Source organism: Egretta garzetta, unplaced genomic scaffold (assembly GCF_000687185.1).
Source record: "Egretta garzetta isolate BGI_Z169 unplaced genomic scaffold, ASM68718v1 scaffold64, whole genome shotgun sequence".
Lineage (NCBI taxonomy): Eukaryota > Metazoa > Chordata > Aves > Pelecaniformes > Ardeidae > Egretta > Egretta garzetta.
Window position 1 is genome coordinate 1,890,053 of NW_009259596.1, and position 23,080 is coordinate 1,913,132.

At 37.1% G+C, this 23,080-nt stretch overlaps 1 protein-coding gene across 2 annotated transcripts in view; it reads right to left on the reverse strand.

Annotated features, from left to right (window-relative positions):
* CADPS2 (calcium dependent secretion activator 2) overlaps nt 1-23,080 on the reverse strand; it is a 260,700-nt gene that overhangs the window by 101,803 nt on the left and 135,817 nt on the right. The window contains exons 8-12 of one of the 2 annotated variants that reach the window (XM_035893699.1): nt 18,990-19,056; nt 12,932-13,040; nt 11,570-11,773; nt 4,979-4,987; nt 2,381-2,517 (exon numbers count right to left, since the gene is read on the reverse strand). In XM_035893699.1, coding sequence (XP_035749592.1) covers nt 2,381-2,517; nt 4,979-4,987; nt 11,570-11,773; nt 12,932-13,040; nt 18,990-19,056 — 526 coding nt within the window. The remainder of the gene's footprint in view (nt 1-2,380; nt 2,518-4,978; nt 4,988-11,569; nt 11,774-12,931; nt 13,041-18,989; nt 19,057-23,080) is intronic. The other variant, XM_035893700.1, reaches the window with a different exon arrangement.

Consider the following 23,080-nt stretch of genomic DNA (forward strand, 5'->3'; position numbering starts at 1 on the left):
CCAAAAGACTTGCATGAGGCAGAAATTTAAATTTTGTATTCTCCCTCAACTCTTGAATTTAACATACTATTTGCAAACAAGAACACCTCAAAGTTATTTCGTAAATTTATCTGCTCCTTATTAATTTATTTGAAGTCAGTGTTTCCACTGCCTTTAAAGAGCTTCAGCTGTTTATCTAGAGAACACTTAGCTTTATTACAGCACCCAGAACAGTACTCGGTGTTTTAAACTAATATCCAGTCATGTTGCAATGGCTCATGCAGTTTAACAGTGTTTGCTAGAGAATAGGGTATTCCATTGAGAGAAGAAAAAAAAGGGGGTTTAACTGAGTTTCTGCAATAATATGTATCCTATCCCTAGATATAGTAAACAGTGGCTATCATGATTGATATTCTGCCAATACATCGTCATTGCCACTGATCTCTCTCTACCTTTTTATGGAAAACATGACAAAATGCTGCATGCCAATGCCTAGCAGTACAAAAGGAAATAATTATTAAAATTTCTGTACGTTCTCATAGGAGAAAACTGTGACAGGAATACAAATCTTTAAAGAACTCATTACTTTAACTTCACTATCTGTAAGAGATCTGTTTTAGTGTGGTCATTTTCATATAAATGTGTGTCTTCCTTGCCCTTGTTCAACCTCATACAATGCATAAGTATAATAAACACATAATAACTATATGCTAGAGTATTAGATAACTGCATTTTTTTTACTGCATAATCGCAAAAAAACAACAAAAAAGAAGCTTGCCAATACCGAGAAGAAGGTAAAATTAAAGAATTTTAGGTCATATAGTAATTTAATAAGAGGACTGTGCTTAATCTTAATTCTTACATATCTTTCGGTTTTATTTTTACAAGTTGTATGTGTGGTTAGTCTATATTCATTGAAATAAAGGGATGCATTGTTTCTCGGAATGATAGGAAATGAGCTGTTCAGAAAAGAAAAATCGCACTTATAGGTTCATGTATTCTATTGCTACCTTGACATTCCGAAATTCTTTAATTAAAAATATAGTTAAATATGCAATTTAACAAAAAATTATCACCCATTCTACTTATTAAAAGCTGAATTTTAAAAAGAACAATAAGAAATGCATCTGCTTTATGGTTGCTATAGCACTGTGTATTTCACCTAACCTCTTCTAAAAGTTCCTGATTTCAAGGTTATATTAAGTGTCTTACTATATTATTATTATAAAAAAAGATTTTGACCCCAATGCACTGTTAGAAAGCTAACCATTTTCTCTTTGAGTGCCAATTACTTTGTGCAGATGTACCTTCAAGCCTCTTTTTTGATTCAGTGCACAACCCACAGACAGAAATTGAGTCTTTTAACTTTTTCTATACAATACTTCTCTGGTAGTATTTTAAAAAGGAAGCAACTATCATCAATAATATTTTTTTTTCTTTTTTACACTTGCAAAGAAACCTAAAACACCCATCATTACCTTTGTATTGCATAACTAGTTAGATCAATGGAAAAAAGAAGTAAAAAAAAAGTTATCCTTATGTGCTATGAGACATTTTAGGTCCTTAGTGAGAGATTGCTATTTCAGGCACGGTATCTGGTGAAAAATAAAGCCTCAGGAAGTTATGAGGTCTGGCCCACAGAAACCTGTTTAACAAGTGTATAATTGGATGGACTTACACAAGATTGTTGCTGGTTTTCCCTCCTGAAAACAAAACCAGAAGCAGCCCCACAGCCCCTCAACTCCTAGCCCCGTGGAGCAGAAAACAGAAACTGTTATGTAAGAAAGGGAAAACAGCAGCTACAACTATGGAAGTATGCTATGCCAATATTTTATCTTTTATAGCTGTCTTTGAATGTGAAAAACATTCATTTTGATACAGAGATGACACTTTACTTGGTTTTGTTTAAAAATTATATTCCCATTTGTTTTTCACAATTCAGGTAATACATATATGCCCATATATCTATATTGCCTGTGCTTCTGCTTCCCTTCTTTTGGTGTTTTTCGTTCTTCACACCACAGTGGAACGAAGAATTACAAGACAGGTGAAAATGCCTGACATGAGGTGACTGCATTTGTACCTTAAAATGCCTGTACAGGTGTCAGTAAATCCTACCACAGGAGCTCTTACCATTATCAAAACCTTCTGTTTTTATTCAAAGCTCCACAGAGGACATGATAAATTTCAGCTGATAAAATCAGAGACAGTTTGGGTCTCTTTGCTTTCTATTGAGTGGCACAGCAGCAGCTTGCAAGTGTATAATTTTCAAATTTGAAACCAATCGATTGGACCCTTTATTCCAAGTACAACCGCAGCTATTGAATGAACTAGGAAGAAAGGACTACTTTGTAACAACTATTTCTCACTTCTTTATATCTATCTTCCAGCCAGTACTCACCAAACAAGAATAGGAGTCATTCAATCTGTGATCCAAGGTCTGCCTCTGAAGCAGTCTAAAGAGGGAAGCATGGTCAAATTTGCAGGGATTAGCAGAAATAAACTCATCCATGCCATGTTTCTGACCACGATCTGTATCTGTTCATACAAAGGAAAAATGTGCAGAACAATACACGTGAGTGCGTGTGCAGATTTACAAACACAAGTATACATGTAGTATGTAAGCCTCAACATATAAAGTTTCTTGGAAATATTTTAAAGAAACAGGTTTCATAAGTAGATGCTTGCAGGTGACATGATAGAACATTGGTTTTTAATCTGAAAATAATACTATTGAATTATTTTTCCATCATATCAATCTATGGAGTGTAACAGTGGAAACAAATACAGTTTCTAACCACTGACAGATAAAACAAAACAATTTAGAAAGGCTACCTGAAAATACAACATAGCACACTGAAACAATTCTTAAAGCATGGTTTTCTAGTGGAGCTCTTTAAAAGTTACAATTTACAAAACAATGCAATGAGCACAAACCCCCCGTGTTCTATAATTTCCTGGTTTTGTGCGGTATTCTTTCTAATTTTAGCAAAATAACCAAGTAAATACCATTCCCGCCACTGCAAAAAGAAAAGGTTTATGCATTTATTTCTTCAGATAAGAAAGAGCATCTTTACTGCAGATCAAAGTACCACTCATAGAAATATTCATCATGGCTTGAAGCCTACTTCTCAAATGGCAAACTGGAGCAGAAATGAACACACTGGCTTAGCTAGGTCATTTCCAGCCTTCTTTTTGTACTCAGCTTTTAATGAGACAAACCTTAATGTAGTAATGGCAAAGAGCTCCTTCAACCTTCCAGCAAAGAGTAGCGAAAAAGGGAGCAGCATTTTTGTGTAAATACATCGAGAAAACATACCATCCCAAATGGCACTTCAATCAAAGGCCCAAATTTATTGTTCTTCACAGACTGCATCTTTCAACGCCTTTAAACCCCGCGGGTTTATCAAAAGAGAAGCTCTAGTGATTGCTTTCATTAATGCTATGTTTTGTCAAAGTCCTCAATGTGAATTATCTAGCAAGTATGGACAGAAAAAGCCTTACAGTGCCCAAAAGGACTAGTTATGTATTAGCACATTAGCTGTCTTGGATTCTATAGACTGTACTGGGGTGAACAGTCCTATCAACTTATAAATTGACTTCCCCTTTCAATAGGGTCTTAGCTCTTTGTTCCTTTAAATTCAAACCTAAGTCTTTTTATGTTCGTTACTAGAAAAGTATAGATCTAAGTGTATCCTAAATGCAATTTTGAAAACCTGCATAGTACAAACCTAAAATTTCTAAAGAAAAGGAGACAAAAGTTTATTGATTAAACCCAATTATAGAGTCAGGTTCATAATAAAACTCAATATTGATCTGTGGGCATGATGCTAACATAATCAGTCACATTTAGAAATTTAGCCCCAGATCATATTGATCCATGTCAAGTCCAACTTTCAGCTGTATTTGTGGATGGGAGAATTATTTAATTCAAGCTGAAGGATCTGCAGCATCACATCCTGGAAAGATGCAGAAACTAATTCATATCACTTGGCTTTGCATTGTCAAAGCAAGAGTCACATCCATGTGACAGATTTCACCAAGGTGGATGTGGCAAATAAACAGTATGACAATATATCGATGGTGTAAGGTATGAGACCATCGTCCCAGAGAAACGGCAGCATATATTTTTAATGGTTTAAGGATCAGTAGCATATGTGATTACATAGACTAGCCGTATTTCCATGAGCATTAGGCTAGCCTGTCATTAATGACAAACTTAGCTCATATTTTTGACATAGGTACATGAAATGCTCTCTCTAAAATGTTTTTAAACACACGAATTCAAAGATAAACAACTGATACCAACACAACTACATAACTGAAAGTACTAAACTACAATGTGAAGTTATCTATGGTTTCCAAAACGATCTACACACAGACAAGTTTTCCACACCCGATCTGTTTAATGTGTCACTGACTTCTACATTTCCTATAAGTTTTCCTTCTTATATGGATATCTGATTTATTGAGTCACTATTTAAAGTAAGACAGATTACAGAAAAGAAGAAGGATTAATATTTCTGTCTGCCACCGGTCTCAGGGACAAATTACACACAGCTGAATCTTAATTTAACTGGCTTGATTTTTTTTCTTTGGGTAATGACAAAAATGTAAAAGATTCTGTTTTTTAAAAAGAAAATCTGTGCAAGTACTGACAAATAATTAAGTATTTTGAAATCAGGAGACTGGATGTTGCAAAGGAAACAGATTCAACATTCTGATAGAGTCATCTAGATGATCACAAGGTGTAGGGTGACTGTAAGGTGAATATGATGCAGCTTGTGAAAGCAGAAATCTGCTATTACATAATTTGGGCAAAATAAGCAAAAATATTATTTGAAGTATAACTACATCCTAGATCTAATTCGACAGAAAGATCCATGACTGATGACCACCTTTTTAAGTGAATCAAAAAATACAAATAATATTGTCAAATAGTAACAGAAGATCTGCTACCAAATATAATCTAACAACAGAAAAACAGTTAAAAACTTACCTTTGCCAGCTGTAGGCAAGCAGGAAATAATAGAAAAATAGATCTAGTGTAATACATTACATTTTATTTTACCGTTATGATATACATACAGGATAATTGGTAAATCTTTTTGAAACAAAATGGATTTAAAAAAAAAGGAAGAACTTGATCAAAGATTATGAGGAATTCATAAATGTTACAGGACTGTGATTTAAAAATCATCTAACACCCTATTTTTAAAAATTGTTAGAGTGATTGTATTTTTCAAATTCCTACACAAATCAGCCTTAGGTGTTCCGTCCAAGCTACATGCAAATGCAAAAGATACTGAGTGCTGTATTGTGATATACAGTTAGGAAAAAAAACCCATCCATTTTATTCTCTATACTTTCTCAATCCTGGGAAATACTGAGAGCATATTTGGGGAGAACTTTGAAGCAGTAATACTTCTGCTTTTTTAACAATTAATTTTCTTCCCTTCTTAACGGAATTTGTTGTCCTGCTTTCAAGTTGCCTCTAACTCAAACACATTGTTTTGCCTGCTATTTTCCATGTTACACTGTCTGTTTCAGGTTGTGTATTTATTTCATCTTTTGGAAACTGTTAGCCAAAAAACTACCTTTTTTTTTTTTTTTCTATCAAGATAGGACAAACACAAATATATATTTTAAAACCACAGTAAAAACTTACAGAACCTATTGCAGGAGTTTTAGCAAATTCTTTGGGTGTTGTTTTAGACAAGGATATCCTTTTTGGCAGAATAGCATCCTGAATATGCGTTTTGCTATCTTTGCAAGAAACTTCCAGTTTTAGCCCAGCTGCAAAGGCTATAAAAATCATCACATCCTCAGTGACTCAGCAGAGTTGAGTGAACTAAGACTACCAAGAATTCCATGTTTATGGCACATGCTCAAGTGGGTCTTAGCAATAACCAAATCACTAGGCATCTTCTCTGCCCCATTCCAGCCTAGAAGCAAATACATGTTTTCTGTAGCATTTACCCTGTGCTAGGGTGAACTACAGGAACTGGCCTTGTAAAGTGACAATCTCCTCCCTTTTGTGGCTCTTAGTGACAGCCCTGCTTGAGTTTAAGCGTCGTGGAAGCAATTTGAACTAACAGGAAAGAAGAGCAGGTAGAGATGAAAAATCTAGGATTGAAGGGATTAAAAAGATTTAGAGACTGGGAGTAGCAGGGTAAGAACAATGACTCTGATACAGAAGAGGCTGGAACTGGTTGGATGAAGATGAAGGTGCACATGCTCTTTGCAAAAGACAGTGGCAAGACATGCATTACATTCCTTCAAGTGCCACTCCATACAGATAGTGACAGCTTACATCAGGGACATTTCAACTCCTGATCATTGACCAGGACTCCAAAGTGCTACATGCTTAGAAACACAAGCCAAAGAGACAATCCATGCCCCCAGAACCTTATCATTTAAGTATCAGACAATGAAATAAGAGATGGAGAGAAAGTGGCAGAATATGAGAAAGCAGCTGGCCCATATGGTCCAACCATCAGGCTGAGGACAGCACACTGATGGACTGCCAGCATTTTGCCGAAGGACCCATTCGAAAAGGATACTAGTTAGTTTTTCAATGTTTCTGAGTAGCACAGGAGAGAGCATAAAGGTGACTGCCTGCCTGCCTAAGGTGGTGGAGGCCAGCGTTAACCTTTTCTTTCTAAAAGGGGGAGGGGGATAGTTAGGAGTTACTCCACTCTTCCAGGTGGCAAAGTGTATAATGGATATAAAGCTGCCAAAGCTGCTGAGAAAATGATGCCAAATGAAAAAAAAAATCTTTTATTTCTGTTTGTTTCTAAAAGATTTAATTAACTGAACATACAGATACAAACATCTCAGAACTATTTTAAAAGAATTGCTTTACAAGAACATTAAATGCCACCATAAGGTTAAGCAGTGGTATTTCTTGTAAGTATTATGACACCAGTACCTTAATATTAATCATATTCCAGTTTTCCCACAAAGTCTCTGATGTAGCCAGTTCAAAGATTGAGTGATACAAATAACATTTAAAAGAAATGTGAGATTAATGATTTATTCCATACCACTAAACTATGATAGGGAGAGAAATTTTATAGTGCTCATAATTGGTATAACCAAATAGATTGAAATTGTTAATGTTATATTTTCATGACTAATCCCAAAGCATTTTTTCATGTGGCAAGTTGCCTGCACTCTCTTCTTGATTTCACAACACTGACTGCTCCACTTGGATGATTTAAATGTCCACACAAGCTTTCTCCATGACGCTTTTTTGGTCAGATGGTGGTTTAGTTGGAAATGTCTTCAACTTTGCGGTCATTGGATTGATGTCTTGCGATACCAATGTATGACCTGTGTATTTGACTCCCTTTGCTACTCCCTTGCTACTTAGTAAATAGGAACTTGACGTTGTGTACATGGGCTCTAAACAGCATTTTTATGACAAATTGTAATTGTTCTCTGCAAAATCTCAAATTATTTTCCTTTTGTGAGCTGTTTTGATAAGCGACAGCATTCCAAAAGAGAGATGAGGAAAACTATACATCTCAGATCAATTGATTCCTAACCTCACTTGTTTTTCCAGTATCTGTCTCTCTTCTTTCTTATCTGCAGACATTTTCAAAAAGAGACCATCTCTCAACTCATGGTGGTGTAGGACCAGAACGATGCTTGGCTTTGTGTTGCTTCATTAAGACAAGACAATCCCCTCACATGCTGCTGTTACTCCTTTGTTATGACCAAGTTATTAAGAGTGGTCATCACTTCAGCAGCCTTTCTAACTGTATGAATAGATGTCCTGATACACTGCTCGTTAAGAAAAGGATCACCTCCTGCACCTTTATGTGACTCAGATGAATCCATCTTTAATTGAGACTTTCCCTGGAACATTCGTGTCCTTGGGAAACGCCTGGCTTTTCGACAATCATGCATCCTTAAATACTCTGTTCTTTGCATTCCAACATGCTTATTCAGAATAGTGGAACTGAAGAGCAGTCTCTTTTTTTTTTTTATCACAGCTGACATTAGCATGTCTTCACTTTTGTTTTGGAGCCACCTAATACTATGAAAGTGCAGAACCAAGTTGCTTTACTCAGAAATGAAGAAAATGGCTAGTATTCATTTTAGAAGTTGGTCAGGTACAATAGTAATTCGATTCCAGTGCCACCCTTAAATGTCTATTTGCCTCACTGGTAGTATAGAATATGAAGTTTCTTATAAATTACATGAACGATCCTACAGTGCCATACAGCATCAACAAGAACAGACTGCACATTCAGATCAGTTAGAGAACTGTAGGTTGGCCTTTTGGAGTGCCGCTGCTGTGCACATGCAAGAGCAACATTTCCGTTTTCTGCATTTGTGGTAATTGCCATAAAGATCAGTCAGACCCTGGGTGTCTTATTATAATCACGTCTATTTTTTTTCAGGAGTTCCTGATTTGTTTGTTTTGATTCAGCTCTGAGGTGATTGGATCTTGTTCATGTCATTTTAAGCACTCTTACGTACACAAAATTATCTTATATGGAACAAGGCACCAATAACTGCAGAAAATATGGCCTTTTTTATACAAAAGGAGTATCTTACTCCTTCCTTTCTACTGCTTTCTTTTCTACAAAAGGAGTTCATGGTATAGATCATAGGAATAATTCTACCACAGCTTACGAAAACTCTTAGAAGAGTTTTGAACTTGAGAATACAGAAAACAGTAGAGGCTGTGAAAACAAAGGATCATTTATTGTCATTTACACATACCACTCGATTAAAAATGTGAAATGTTTAATGAAATGCTTGCACTTTGACAAGTTGTCATTTTCAGCTAATAATGATACATTAACTTTGGAAGGTAGAATTTTACCTAGAAGGCAATGGAAAATGGAAATGTTAGTATTTATTACCAGCAAAAAATTAACCTTAATACAGCTAGGTGTGTGGCATATTAATCATCATCTGCTGTTTTAATTTCTTTAATGAAAACTCTCAGTTGCTTTTACTTATCTATCAAGAGAATTTCAGGATTAGAAAAGATATTTATAAACACAATATATAAAAACATTGAAACATATCTCCTTAAGTTGATTTTTCTCTACATCCAGCAGTTTATAAAGATATTTAATTTTTTTCTAGCTGTTGAAAGTTCTTCGTGTACATTTTATTAGGATGAGTGAGTTGCATTTCTTATCTTCCTAGAGGATGAGGAAGATGGGGACAGACTTTCAAGGCTTGATTATTATTAAATGACATTTTTTTTGCAAAGCCCTAGTTGTTTTTCTGCTTTCTGTATGTGGAGAGGGTGCTGTATGATACACTTTAAAAACTAAAACAATGTGATCTTGTATTGGCTGGAAATGCTTACATGATGCATTAATTAAAAAATAAGATACATAAAAAGTAGTTGACAAATTCTCTGGTAATATTAAAAATGTTTCATAGCAAAGAAGAAAAAAATGGAAATTAATTTAACTTAACATATACACTAGCTCTCAAGTACTTGGTGTTATATCTTGATTAAAAATAACTCTTTAACTTCAGGCAAACATTTTTCTAGGGGGAAACAAAATGAACTTCCTAGGAAACTGAACATGTTTACATCTGACAAAAGGTCAGCTATAGATTCTTCTTAGGAGTAAAATTGTACCCCAAGAAAATCAGCCTAATATATGTAAATGAAACAGGAATCTTAGAAAATTACTTAAGGTTATATCTTTAAACCCTAGTTCTTGCAGTTTCTTAAAAACTGATTAATTTGACTATGCCCATTTGTACCTTGAGAGCAGAATACAGAATAATCAAATTTGCTCATATAGGCAGAACTGGAGGTGTTACAAAAATCAGTCAAACATGGATTCTTTTAAGATTAAACCTTACATTAGGTTAAACTTCACAAGTTACTCTATTGCAATGAATTCTATGGATTAATTGCAAAGTGCCAACATTGAAGAATATTAAAACTAAAGGCAAATAATAATTTACGCATAGATTTTTGATATATATACAGTTCAGTCATACCAGTTTGCGTAAGTTAATACATAAGCATGACATATTTTGAGGCTTTTGATCTTCCCTTAAACTGTCTTTAAAATAAACCTTATTTTTCCTATGGTTTCCACCTAAGAATTGTAGTCACCCTAACTGTCTAAGATAATATCAAGATGTGTAAATCTTACTTTTTAATTCTTTACCCCTATCAGTGATTTTTTTCTCTGAAAATGTAATTTCTGTATATCCAAACTTGCAATTGTTCATTGTACCTTTTCTTTCTATAACTTTCCCTGACTTGTAGTCATCATTTTCTAGTTGCTTTCACTTCCATGTAAAACCTGTGTCCAAGAAGAAGAGCATTTCCTTGGCTACTACTAACTATGGTCACTTTTTTTTGTACTTTCTAACTGATGTACATGAAGTAGAAACATTAGGAGGGGAACACAGTGAACTCCCAGTACCCAGCCCAGATCCAGGTAATTGGGAAGAGGTGAGCAGAAGCACTCCTCAGCTGTTGCCCCACCTTCGCTTTTGCAGTGTTACTTACGTCCTACAAAATACCCACCTTAACACCCCTGAGGATGAATGGTTACCTCACCCTTCCAAACTGTTTCACTGTTTTTGAAAGCTCAGTCAGGATTCTAGATAACTGAGCTTAATGAACACATTTTACTGTCTTCTAATAGCAAAATGATAGAAGATTACAGGATGAATGGAAGGCTGTGAGACTAAGCGATAGCAAGACTGATGGAGGAGAATGGTTTTGGGTCAACCTGCTATAGACTTCAGACATTAAACCAAGTTGAGTTTAAAACACACATCTCCTTTCTGTCGCGCTGTATGTACAGCTATATAATAATGAAGAAGGATTATTGTATACAGTCATATGATGTTGTAAGAATGTAATGGCTATTACAAAAATACTTGGACTGCACTCAGCCTCCAGAACAACAAAATCATATATGCTTCCTATGTGCAGATATCTACATCACAGAATACTTTCAAAGAGAATATATGAAAATTTCAAGATAAGATTAATATATGCTATCATCTACCTTGGTTCTCTCTGAAACAGTATTTTCCTCAAAGGAAAATGAGGAAAAGTTAAACCTGGGTTTTTTTGAAAATTTTTTATATGCAGTTTAATATTACACTGAGGGGTGCAAAAATCCAGCAGCCCATCTAGTGCCTTTCAGCTCACAATGTACTGTCTGCATAGCAATTTTAGATAATTAATATATACAATGTATGATAAATCTGACCTAAATCTATAAAATTCTGAGAATAGATTGATGCTTTTCTATTCAACACTACACTGGCTGGATACTGAAAAATATAATATACACCAAACACCATCTCCATGGTAATATGTGGGTCAACTGTAATTAATATGAAGCTAATTGCTGTATTTTCATGGATTATAATAAAAATAATGACCTGCAAGTCAGGATTTCCCTCACTGGTAATAATAATCTGAGTTAAAGAGCTTCTGGCTAACAATAAACTGCCACGAATATTTCTCTAGTGAATGAGTTCTGCTTAATTAAACTTCATTGAGGAAGCTGCCACATACTTTACCGACTAAAACGACAACCAAAGCCAAAAAAGAAAAAGAAGGCCAACTTACAAAGTGGGGATATACCTGTGTTGACATTTCCTCCTTTAGGATTCATCTTCTGAGCTTGACTTGCAGGAATAGGCTTATACGATTGACCTGTGGCTCTGTACATGGCTTGAACCCAGAGTATTCTATCCTGCTCGTCGTCACTGGCGAATATCACAGTATCGCCTTCTTTAACAGCATTGAAAAACATTCGACCACCCTGAAGACCTGGAGCAGGAAATAGGAAGGTGATCTTAATACAAGTTACTCCTAAATCACCATCAAAGTTTATCATCAATATTTATATTTATTGGTTTTCTTCTGTGTGTGTGGGGTGTTGGGTGTTAAAACATTTCATAGGTATTTATGACCTAGAAATATGATAAATCTAGAGCTATAAGGATCAAATGGTAAAACATGGAAGTAACATACAAGTAGAACAAATATAGAAGTCATAGGAGAAAATATTTCCGTAATTCCATTTCCAATTCAATTCCAAGTTATTTCTTATTCATCTTCTCTGTGTCATATGCTATTTTGCATTTCTCTAACATACACTCCTTGTAGGTATCATTTGCTTAGCTGGAAGTCCCTGTCAACTTCATCTCCTCTTGAACAGAGGCAGCTCTGTATCTCTTATCACAGTTGATGCTCCTTCCTTGGTACCTGTTTCTCACTCCAGTGTTTTGTTCTGGGAATGCATAGCCAGTACAGCACATGCCAGTCAATGTGGCTGTGCAGGGGTCTTCTTTATGACAACATTGTTTTGGCTTTCCAAACACCTTCTGAGCATTGTTTGCCTTCCCAATTATTCTAAAGATTGAGCCAACGTTTCCAAAGATCAATCTTCAATATCTCAGAAGTCTCTTAAATTCATAACCCTCCACTGTGTAGGTAGAATTGTTTTTCTCTGCATGCATAACTTTGATTTTGCTCTGCCATTTTAGTACTAACTTGTGTAGATTTTTGTGATATCTTCAAATTTATTTTTGATTACTCTGAGCAATTTGTTTTTACCAAGCACTGTCATCATTCACCTTCTTTTCTAAGTCATTTATGGATATACTTCACAGTACACTGCCATGTGACTCCACCACCAAAAACAGAGAAAAGGGAACGACTGACTAGAATTCATATTTTTTTCCTTGTATCATATGCAGTCTTACAATGTTTCAGGCAACCTTAGTGTAAGTTTATTGTTCATTCTTAAAACAAGCTTCTTTCTAAAAGCATGATTCTTCAGACTAGAAAATCCTAGTGGAATAACTGCAAAACTTCAGATGCTGAAAAAAAGAACCCTGGGGTTTCTTGCTACTAGATCAAAATGAACAAAGTCAATCAGCTATTTTACACAAACATATTGCACTTCAAAATCACGAAAAGTACCTGTGTGAGGAGCTGTATAATCCACAGTGTATCCTTCAAGTTGCATCAGTTCCTGAGGCTCAGATTTCTTTTCTCTGTAACTGCACATTGCAAATGTGTATTGGCTAACCTGAATAAGAAAGGACTTCTTAATTGCAGAATTCCGCTCTAGAATTGTGTAACACATGTACCACTGTTAAAATAGCTTTCAGTTGTGCTGAAGAAATAAACCCCATTTTTCGCAGAAACATTTACAGTGTAAAACTTTGTGTTCTTTCCCCTTCCTGCCAAAAGGAAGGAAAAAAAAAAAAGATATAAACACATCTTTCTGCAGTTCCATGAAATACAATGTATTTTGGGCTGTTGCTTTATGAAAAATTGAAAGGAAGCAAATTAGGTTCTGGCAGGAAAAATACTTGGTACTGACCACACTGCTCAGTCTACTGTGTGAGAAAAAAAAAAGTCCTGTATTCCAAGAAACTGGAAAAAAAAGGACTTTTACCTATAGAAGTGATGTTTGCACAAGGAGTGCCACAATAACCATGCAGCTGGAAAGGCCAACACATCATCTGGCCAATCCTAGGACCAGAACCTTCAGTTCAACTTTACAGTCTAATTTCTGCATCTTTTGCACCCCTCTTCACACCCATCTCCAGGTTGCTTGGCTCACTGGATACAGTACGGTGTAGGCCAAGCAGCCTGCAGCTGGCAGGAACAACATCAGTTACTTCATCAAGTACATTTATTAAAAAATAATAAAGCAATAAGAAGAGAATCTGTCATCAAGTGGTTTAAGACTCCCTGGACAGAATAGAAAGCGATAAGGAGAGCTGAGGAAAAAGTGACTGGAAAGACAAAGAAAGGAATGTAACAGCTGGGAGAGGAAAAGCAATGACTGAAACAAAACTGCGATGTTCCCAGCCTTAAATGAAGAGCTGGAAAGACCAGAAGTGAGTGACCAGAAGAAAGAGCTTCTGAATCTGTTGAACACCTGAAACTTAAGGGAACTGAACTTACACGGGCCTCTGAAACTCTCGTCTCCAAGGACCGCAGGACACCTGGCCAACTGACTTGTTTTGAACTATAATATCATTTCATAGATCTGTAAAATTATGCAAGGATCTAATGATAGGCAAGGAGCTTGCCTAACAGACAATGGACCATCTTTCTCTCAGTTGCTGATCCTCAGCTAACTGTTCCCTAGATTTATTGCTTTGGCTACAACTTCAGGAATGATCCTTTTTGAAGTCAAATTCCGACAGCTGATTTCAGCTTCATTCATACGTTTGCTGGTGCTGTAGTTGCATCCCACTCCACCTCAAAGTCCAGTGACTTCAACTGCTATTAACAAAAGATTTTTGTCTCTCTATAAAAGATGGATATTTTTGGAAAATAAGGATAGAAGGTGTGATTATAATCTACATAATGCTCTAAAAATGTTTTGTTATTTTAAGTATTTGGGGTTTTCTGAAACAGGGTCATGCTGTGCTACGGTGCATGCAGTGTGTGGTGACAGAACATCCTCTGCCACGGGTGTACAAACAAAAGGAACAAGCGTAACAGCTCTCCCCACAAAACTGCCATCAGGCCTCCAGTGCCAAACTGATGTCTCCAGACCCACAGCAGAAGTCTACAGCTGAGAGAAATTAAAAATAGGTATTCCAGTTTAATGAATACATTAGTTAAGAGAAGGTGGTTTTATAGGAGATAAGCATTTGAGAGACACTGTCAGGCAACTAAAACTGAGTGCCAGCTTTCCACATCAAATTTAGTACATTCACTTAAGCAGGTTGTACCAAGGAGAGAGAACGAAATATAAATTAACACAAAAAACAATCTAGCCCATCGCTTCCAGAAATTCACATTTTCAGGCTAGAAGGGACTATGACAACCAGCCAGCCTGTCCTCCAGCATGACATACACGGCAGAATTTCACCTCAGGGCTTGTGCACTGAGCCCACAGTTTTGCTTTCGTTTATAGTATGTATTTTAGAAAATGACTGTATTTTGGTTTAAAGATTTTTAAGTTATCCCTGGGGTAGCCGGGCAGGGCCGGGCAGCTGGGGGCACCGGGGCAGCCCCAGCCCCAGGCATGGGGCACAGGCCGAGGCTGGGCTGGGATATGGGCCTGTGGGTGGGCCCGTTGTGGCGGGGCCCGTCGCTGGGCTGGGCAGGGCTGTGGGGAGCTGGAGACCAGCCCTGCCGTGGTGTTACTGGGGCAGGGGATGATGGCCCTGGGAGGCTGAAATGGGGTCCTGCGCTGTGGGAAGGGCGGGGAGGCCCTGGGAGGCTGGGCAGGGACAGGGCCGGTGTTCCCCTCAGGGCCCTGGCACAGGGCTCATGCCATCTGCTGTAGGCCCAGCAGCAATATCACCTCTCTTACTGCTTGCCATTTCCCTGTTTATAGTCCCAAGAACTGTATTTGCCCTCATGCACAAGCACGGGGGGAGCGGTTGGTTAGTCACACACTGCTAAATCCTTTGCAATTATCACTAATGAGAGCTCCCTCCTCTCCTTTTCTTACAAACTGAACCTACAGATACCCGGCACTGAAGTAAAAACTTTTTTCGATCTGTTCAATTTTGTTGAATGAAATAACCTGAAGCACCCACATCACCCACATTTTCATGTCAACAACTCTGTATAACCACACTGTACAAACAAACTCAGCCATCAAAAAGGAAGCTAGCAGACTCTAATGCTGGAAATGCATAGAATGCCCAGCTGTTTCAGATTTTTTCAGCCACTCTATGGTTTTGAAGATCAGCTTATGGATGAGCTGGGCTATGTGCCTTTGTTCGTTTTTAACCTTACCCCTATAACAAGACCGAGATGATAACGTTGTTGATTTTACTTTTTTCAAACATATTTCAAATTAATTTTCTTATTTTAAAGGAACAATTTATTAAAAGATATTAATGACAAAATCAGTCTTACACTTCATCTTTTTGTTAAAAATGAGACATTTTAAAGTCTCTCCACCAAAGAAACAAATAAAAGAGTTCCAGAAAACTTTGTTGGTGGAGAAAAAAAAGTCTCAACAAAATAAAGAAATACAGAACTTGACTTGTTTGTTTACATTCGCAATCTCTTAAACCCTTTTCCTATCATTATTGGTGGCTGCTACAAGTTACTATATAGAGAACCACCAGCACAATCTGAAATTACACTTTTTTATATAGATCTATGACTGGCTTTAAGTATATTTTTAGTAGTTAATGGAGCCTGTAAGTAGTTTTTCCTTAGAATTCAGCAAATTAGTACCAATACTTCATTGAATAACAGGTACTCAAAAGTCAGGATTGTGTACAACACATTCTCAGACAAAAACAGAATCAAGCCACCTTCTTAAGTAGTAACGCTTAACAGGAGAAAAGGGAACCTCCTTCCTGTAACTGGATTTACCTGACTTCTGTAATTTTACAGAGGTCCAAACACCCAACTAACAGCTGTTCTACCTATTTTGTAACAAAGTGGAAACCCAACAACCTGTGCGTGCGTGACAGATAGGCACAGAAATGCGGACATGACTTATGAGCAGTGTCACCAGGAGATGTCCCCATGGGGCAGAAAGACCCCATGTTCAGTGTGCCGGGAGGAACCGTTACTGCAAACCGTCAGGCTGACCCTGTGGTGCCAGCTACAGGGCATCACGGGGGGGCCTGCTTCAGGAGTTCACCAGCAAGAACTAGCCTGCATAGCTGGGGTGTTTAGAAAAAAATTATCCATTAAACAAATGACTGACTTTTCAAACACTAGAACAGATGAAATGAAAATGACAGAAGTATTCTGTATTCAGATTACTGGAGGAAGATATTTTCAGACAGTAAACTAACTAAAACACAGCATGTCCAGCTGAGGCTTTGTACCTAAGATGTTATGTCCCTGTCTTTTTCTACTTTGAAGTGAAGAACCTTTTAGAGAAGTGACTGGATTGTAAAAAGAAGAAAAGCAAATACAATGAAGGGGTTAAAATTTCCAGACTCTGTAACCTTCCTCTAACATTGAGCTGTGCTTTCAGAAACCACTAACAACTTCTAAGATGTGTAGCAATAACAAGGATGCACATTACTCACATGACGCTCCTGAAAAATCAACATTATTCATCGAATTTCACACCTGAGTTAAATTTCCAAAGCAGGTATAAATCATACTGATAGCCTCTGTCTTACAACTGAATTTCATGGCCTTAATATTTTACTAACGTAAGCTAAAGGCTAATCTATAGAGGAAGACTCATCAATATGTCAATAACATATCAATACAACAGACAGATATTCATTATTGAATGCTTATTTCACACATATTGACTTCAGCTTATTGTCAGTGTACGTATCATGGCTGGACTACATAAATGAGCCAGAGCTGTGTGGACAGTAAATATTGATTTAACACAGTATTTTTTATACAGCCTTATTGAGTTGATAGCTGCTTTAAAATGAAATAGATGTCTAAATCCCATCACAGTTGGAAAATTCCTGTAATATTCTCCTCTAGTATTTAAATTTCAGCATAGAAAGCAGAACACAGTTAAAATTAACTTGGATGGAATAAACTGGTCTGCCAGGTGGCTCCATATTATTACACACACAGAAAGACTATGTGTCTGTTGGGTGTGCACTTTAAAACTCAGATGACACCTGTAGCTTAGAGGAAGAAAACAAGGTCTTTCTTTTTGTGAAAGGGGGAGTGTAAAGTAGGAGTATTGAAAAAAAGCATGAAGGACAAAGGAGCACCTAGCCTTTTTTTTTTTCCCCTTTATCTTTAAGTTATTTTCCCTTCACATCCATGCCTTAACAGCTATCCTGTATAGAGATCTTCACAGCCTTTACAAATCTTAAAGTCACAGAAAGTCCTCAACTCTTCAGAGGACCTTGGTAAAATCATAACCCAAATGAATTCAGTAGACTTTCAGAAGATCCTGTTCAACCTTATAACCATTACTCACTGTTTATCAATATGCAAGCTAATTCCCACTGAAGCCAGGGAGAACTGGCAAATTCAAATACTCTCAGCTTTGCTTTATTAAAGACCGTGTTCAGGATTTTTTTTTACATCCTTACAATTTTCATCATTTAGGAGTAGGAGGAAACCAGGTGAGTGTGACTGACAGAGTGGTAGAGAAAGGAATCAGGCTTTCTGTAAAGTAGTTTTAGAAGCGGTCGTTCTTAAAAAAGCCTTGTTAACAGGCTTCATCCTTTGTATGACGTTTATGGAGACTCACACTTTAACAGTTTTCTGTGAACAAAACAAAGGACACAGAAAAAGAGTGTTCTCTGAACTGACTCAGAGGAACATAAGATTTCTAGCCGCAATCTGTAGACAGGCAAAACCAGCAAATAATGATTTTTCCAAAGACTCACAAAACCTGTTCCATTTCTCCATTTTGACCACTCGAAATCTACATTCTATTCCTTCTCTATTAATCTCATGTTAATGTCACCATTCACTAGCACGTGAAAAAAGTTACAGTTCTAAGTTTGGACAAAAAGTTATGAAATATCAGCCCAGCACATTTTTATGGCCAAGAACAATTGCTACACTAGATTTTCTGTAGAACTACAGAATTTTACCCAATTTAATATTGCAAGGAAGAACAAAAAATAGCATTATTAAAAAAAATTATTAAAAGGTTGTTAAGAGTAAGCATTGTTGCTTTCATTTAATTTTGAAGGCAGGAAATCTTGTTTGGTTGTTGAGATAGAATAAATGAAACAGTAAGTACAATCCACCTTGTGAAACATAACTATTTTAAATTGAGTTCTGCTCAGTGAGTGAAAGCTGTCAGCGGAATATTTCAAGATCAACAACTTCATTCAGAAATTTCTAGGTTTCAGTTGAAACTGCTCAGTGTACGGACTCACCTATATACACATAGAATTCAGTGACATCTTTGTTTACTACATATGTAAATTTTTTTTAAAAAGTACCCTGGATGTCTCTATGCTGTAAGAAGCTTGGAGTAGTGCTGCATATGTTGCCTTAAGATACTGATTTACTAATGGCTCCAGAAACCATATGTAAGAAAATTGATAGTCCAAGACTACTTTTTAACAACATTTCATGGCAGACCACTAACCTGAACAAGAACAAAGTAGCGTTTTTTCCACCGCTTCCAAACCTTCTGTCCTAGAGCGTACAAATATCTGCAAAGGAAATAATAAAGGGAATGTTTTTTCCATTAATAAGAAGCATGATATTAGGAGGACCAAATACAAATGAGTGCGTTCATTTGCTCTACCTACTGAGCTGCCGCTTCAGTGTTGTCACATCTAAGAAGTGATTTTTCCTTCTATTTACTCAGATCATAAAAATGCAAAGAGATATTAATTTTCACTCAAAATAAGACAAAAAGCAGAAACAAAAGATCTCATGTTTGAGAAGATTAACCTGCGTTTCACTTATATTTCAACAATTGCCTCTGAAAATAGAAAAAACAGCTTAAAGTAGAACACTTTTGACTACACACAAATACAGAACGTTAGAAAAATGAAACTCCCCACCAATTTTTTTTTCTATTTGGTTTCCACGGATTTGCTAGTGTTTCTCTAGTCCCTGAGAAGTCAGTCACAGTATCAGTTTGGGAAAATGCTCAAATAACAAAACGGCAGCAGACACACAAGATTAAATTTTCTTTCCAGAGTAAACCAGAATCTAATTTCCCAAACAGAAGCACTTCACTAGAAAGACTCTTAGATTACAAAAAACTCCTTGTCATCTTGGCAATTTCCAGGCTTTGAATCAGACGATGTAATCAGGAGTATCAACCAGTGAGATGACAAACCCACAGATGTTGATACTGTTTGGCAGTAGAGGAAGCACCCTCATTACCCAAGAAGTTGCAGCAAGTTTTATGGCATTATAGCAACACTTTTTTCTGTCACTGTCATCATGTTGCATTGTTGTTAACAAAAGCAGCAAGAGGAAAAGGATGAGCTGTGGCATTGTCAGCAAGAGCCTACGAGTTGCAAGGATCTGCTGCTTAAAACCTGCCGGGAGAGCAAAAAATTACCTATGAGATGTCCCTTCTGAGCTGGCCAGCTTCTATCAAGGGCATCTAGTACAACTAGGTGGGTGACAGGCCGAACAAAGACCCAAATTGTTCAGACCAATGAATGCTGGCTTCACAGGGCACTCTCCAGAGGATGCTGGCACATGCATTATGGAGAAGTTTCAGTAAGTAGGATCAGAGATGGTTGGTTGGATGGTTGATAGATGGACAGGTGCCTTTGCATTAAGGAGGAAGGGTCTGCTGCCCTCTACTTTCTGACCACTTCTGGGACTTTGTTGCCTGGTGGTTTTTAACTCACTCGAAAAACAGAGCAATGAATCAACATCAACAGGCAAGTTAGATACAGACAAAACCTTTCTTCCACCAGTCCTGGGCATACACTCAAGCACATACTTTCCTGCTTTAGGTATAACAAAGGACAAATTTTTGTCTCACGTGAATGTTTAGCGTAATGCTTATTAACCGTGGTGGTTTGTCAGATTACACAGCAGTTCCCTCATTACTACGACACCGATATCTTGCTCTTCTTCAATTCCTGCTACGCCTGTGTTGAAGCTCTGCCTTGCTTGGTTACTCTGCTTTTTAGTCCTATGAGAGAGAGGACAATTGGCTTTGTGTACAGGATTACCCTGGGGCGTAGCTTTCTTTGAATAGTCCAGATCCTGCCACACTCATTTTAACTTCTTAATTCCGTGATTATTACAAATTCAATAAAAAGAAATGAGAGGAGTAAGGGTTATGTCAGAAAAAGTATCAAAAAAAGGGCCTACGAGGGTTTATTTGAAAGTTTATAATGCTTTGCAACTAAGGAAGTATTTACCTCACAGAGTGATAGGTGCATATTCCCCCACAAAATACAAGCTGTTTTGCTTTTCAAAAGAGCCAGACGTGTTCCCCTAACTCAGAGCATTTACTTTCCCCAAAGCACACCACATTGTTATTGCCCAATTAATCTCTTCACCATTGCCATAATGTGGAGGGGGAATGACTGATGAATTTCACTCAGCCTTGAAGAATAATGACTGGGCTGGGAGGTGGGGGGTGGAGAAAATTAGAAGGGTCCACAGGTGGTCTGTGGGCTCTCTCAGTCTGAAGCCTGCCCTGTTCTTCACGGTGATTCTGGCACCACATCCCTCAGAATATCCTGAAGGTTTCTCTGAGGTATGTCAGAGGACAACTGCCCCATGGACTGTGAAGACCAACTGAGAATGCACAGTCCTCAAATGTTACAGTACAACGATATCCTGACCATGTTCCCACCCTCTCAGCATGTCTTAAATGACTGTAAAGGAGCCACAGACTAGCAGAGGATTCTTCTTGCTCGAGAGTAAACCTGGTACAATCAGCATCAGAGAGTTTATGTTCTAACAGGAACATGGCAGAAAATGAGTAACCCAATCCTGGAAACACCAGGTTTAATTTGTTCTTTTTCATTATTAACTGAGCCTGGTATAGAAAGGTGCTTTTAAAATAAGAGATCTTAAGCAAGAACACTTGCTATCAAAGTTGGTTGCTTTTAAAATTACTTTTCATGTAAGATCTACCACATACGGTCCTGCAGTACAGGCAGAACTATCACAAGTTACAGTAAATTCAAAATTATAAAATAAGAAAGCATACAAAAAAGAAATTAAATAGCCGCATGCACTTTTTATTCCCCTATAAATCAATTCCAACTAAGGGGTTAAATAAGAGCTTCCTTGGGAAACAAAGGAGTGGAACATTAACTACCTGACTTTAAAATCCTGGGGTCTTAGATAAGATTAGGTAACAAAGAAAACAGCATTCATGACACAAAGCTGGGATTTAGTACAGAAGTGCAAAGCCTTATGTTACTTGGTTTTACAAATCACTATAAACACACAGGTATAATCTTATGCTATTAATCCCTCTTCCATCGCCATCTCTAATGGTCACAGTTCTTTTCTAATGTAGAAAGTTTCAGCCATTTACAAGGGATACATCCTGTGCTCATCTGAAGCGTGCACGCTCCTAAAAGATGAGGAGATTAATTCTTACTCAAGAGTCTAACATTTATACACAGAAGGAGCCAAAAATCCTAGACTCTTAGAATCCTGTTTCAACTTCTCTTTCCCATTTATTTTCCACTGAAAAAGTGGGAAGCAAAGGACCTAAGAACCTTGTTAAATTTGGACAGTATTAGCTAGGATTTATGGAAACTTCAGACGATGTCTAGAACAGAAAAAGTCTACAAAAGCCAGTTTCCAGAATTAAATGACACTTGGGTTTCACAACTGGAGCAGAAAATTAAGAGGTTAACAGATTCAGAACTGAACAAAGTCCTAGAGCTAAGTTGAAGAATGTTTTAAGATGGGGAATTGCATCATTTTTCACACGTCTCAGGTAAATGTCCGTACCACAAACCAGAGCAGACCCTCATAGTCACCAGCTCGCGGAGCTGCAGCCTGCTATTTCTCTACCCCTGTGTGTACCTGTATTCACCTACGAGCCTTGCTCACTTCCCTCCATTCAAAAAAAGAATGTGTACAAGATGCATAGTGTTAATTCTGCAGACTGCTTTAAAAAAGCTCAGCAGCAACAAGAAACACAGAAGCCATTCCTTCAAATACTGTACCTTTCTTTAAGTAAAATATTCTGTGCAATACAAAGAAGAAACTGATATTTAGAAGTAGCTAATTCCATATTTCTAACAATTAACCACACCATTTGCTACAATTTTTCTTACTCTAATTTGGGTTCCAGAGTTGGGGTAATCTAAAATAATTCTTCAATTATTACAGTTCAGCCATACACTGAGAAGGAAGATACTGAAATAGTTCCCCTGTATCTGAGCACTGAAATAGTAATTGCTTATTACTAAATAGATTTATTGTGACTTCTCTTAAGACCATGTTTTGAGAGTGTTTAATGTGTAGACTGACAAGAAGTTGGGAAAGATTGATTTTCTGATGTACACAGAAACAGATACAGATAGCAGACTTTTATTCTGTAAAAATATATTAATATAATAAATATGTATGCATAGCATCTGTATCTGTACATGTGAACATTAGAAAGCATATTTATACTCGGCATGTATATGCTTCATTGCCTTCTTCAGCTGTTTTCTGTTACTCACATAATTTCCAGTGACTTAAGACTAATGCACCTGCTTTTATACAGAACATAGAAATCAG